This window comes from Sphaeroforma arctica (assembly GCF_001186125.1).
Source record: "Sphaeroforma arctica JP610 unplaced genomic scaffold supercont1.1109, whole genome shotgun sequence".
Lineage (NCBI taxonomy): Eukaryota > Ichthyosporea > Ichthyophonida > Sphaeroforma > Sphaeroforma arctica.
This window is the reverse complement of record NW_014039449.1, coordinates 1-2,111: the sequence shown is the minus strand read 5'-3', so window position 1 is coordinate 2,111 and position 2,111 is coordinate 1. Positions and strand designations below refer to the sequence as shown.

The window sequence follows — 2,111 nt, the reverse complement described above, 5'->3', positions numbered from 1 at the left end:
GTGTGTGTGTGTGTGTGTGTGTGTGTGTGTGTATATGTCTTTATGTATGTTTATATGCACAAATGTGTATGTTTGTATGTGTACACCATATCATAATTGTGAAAATTTACATTGCACTGCAATTTGTATATTCGTTTATATATATCTATTCTATGCATTAGGATCGAACTATAATCGTCGATATAATGCAATTGATAGCTCAGCATTCTATGCGTAAGTGTCTGCATACAATAATTGTTGAATTATCTGCAAATCCAAATGCATAGTTTCGTATGCAAAAATCATTTAATATCGTTTGACTGGTTCCTCACAAAGGTTTATTAGTGTACTGCAATCTGCCATAACCTTGACAGCAGCTTGGCGTTATAATGTTGATGACAAGGGTATATCACTATCGATTGAGAACATATTTATTTGATCTTGTATTCGTAGGCCAGTCACGGTACGGTTCGGCACGTACACACACGTACACACATGCGTGTATAACACAAGTGTTTTCTTTACAAAGTTTTAAAAAACCCACGGTCACACGGACTCGTCCGTTCTCCATAGCCTTCTGTGTTTGATTTCAGAAGGCTATGCGTTCTCCATCAGATGTTTACTTTTCATTCTACTGCATATAAATAAATAGAGTCATAGACTGTCATCATGAAATATCTCTGTGTACGTACATATTGGGATTTGGGCGGGCCGCGGGCCGCGGGCCTTGTGACAGTCCCCCGATATGGATCATTGGATGGGCGATTGTGCGGTAATACTTTATGGAAAAAAATAATCCAACATGAAATGTTGATCCCGTGAGAATATGTACGTCATAAATAAATACCACAGAGAAGCGTCATCGGCCATCACTCCCCCAAAGTTAAATCATCCCCTCTGGACCCATCTCCTTAGTTATTAAATAACAATCATCTGATTGGATGTTCATGAATGACGAACAAAGTATCATCGGATTGGCTGGTATTCAATGTTTACTGATCTATTATTGGCTGTTTATGAGTCTTATCGTCGAAAAAATCTATTCGACCGAAAAACTCGAAAAGAAAATAACTATGTGAATTCACACGGACTGGAATTCATACCAGTATACTGCACAGCAACAACAAGTTTTGCGGCTTTCTTCAGGTATTCGAGATCTACTTGCCTATGTGTTATATTAGCAGATAGAGCATTCTATCCCCTACATACAGATGCACAAATAGGACTATCGTTGAAGTGTTGGCACGGATTATCCTTGTCGAGTACTGGTTCACAGTTAGTTAATATTTTTATATAGTCTCGGGTAGGATGCGGAGCTCGCAATCACATCGCAATTAGAACCGTATTTGTTTTTTCATCTGAACACGCACGTCACAGTGTAACCGTACAACGGATGAACATAACCGGTGATATTTCTAAAGAAACAGAGAGTTTTAAAATTAATCAGTACTATCACCACCTATCTATAGAATATGAAGGGTTCCAGTGCAAGTGGATCTGCGTTGTCGGGCGAAAGCCACACAGACCAATCAACAGTAGCACGTGACTGTGAATATAATGCTACCAACAAGACTAAATCAGGAAGTTTGAAAGAGGCAAAAGCCAAGTCAGTCAAGCCCATCCCTAAAAACTGGTTCAAGAAAAAACCAGTACAGAACAAAGCTGAGCGGCTAGAGCTGGGTACCGATGTACTGAAGTATGGCGATGGGAAGACAAACAAGTGTATGCGGGCTTCACTCAAGAGTGCCGGAGTTGGCGAATTCGTTGAGAACACTAATACTGAGACCGAACAAGTGCAGTTGGGTACCAACGAGACCACACTAAGTGCAAGTTTGAGTGGGAAGGGTAGGCATGTACAAACAAGCCAACCATCCAGTGCTATAGCAGGGGCTCAGAGCTCTCCAGAGGGAGTGTTCCTAATGTCCGTAGCCCTGATCCAAGCCAAGAACCTATCAGTGGCTGTGTCTAGTACAAATACTTCGATTAGTAACACAAAGGGGTACTTTGTGAAGATAATGGCCGATGGACAGGAACACACTTCAACTAAAGTAACCAAAGATCACACCCCTATTTGGAATCAGCGCTTCGATTTCGCTTTCCAGGAGAGACCCGAGGTACTGTTATTTCAGTAT

The 2,111-nt window shown here is 41.0% G+C and overlaps 1 protein-coding gene across 1 annotated transcript; it reads left to right on the top strand.

Moving 5' to 3' along the window:
• Positions 1 to 1,139: 1,139 nt before the first annotated feature.
• On the top strand, positions 1,140 to 2,093 carry SARC_10009 (hypothetical protein; the record flags this gene model as incomplete). The annotated part of the gene is made up of 1 exon (XM_014295954.1): positions 1,140 to 2,093. A coding segment is annotated over exon 1 (642 nt), but the record flags the coding sequence as incomplete, so codon positions are not given.
• Between the last annotated feature and the right edge of the window lie 18 nt (positions 2,094 to 2,111).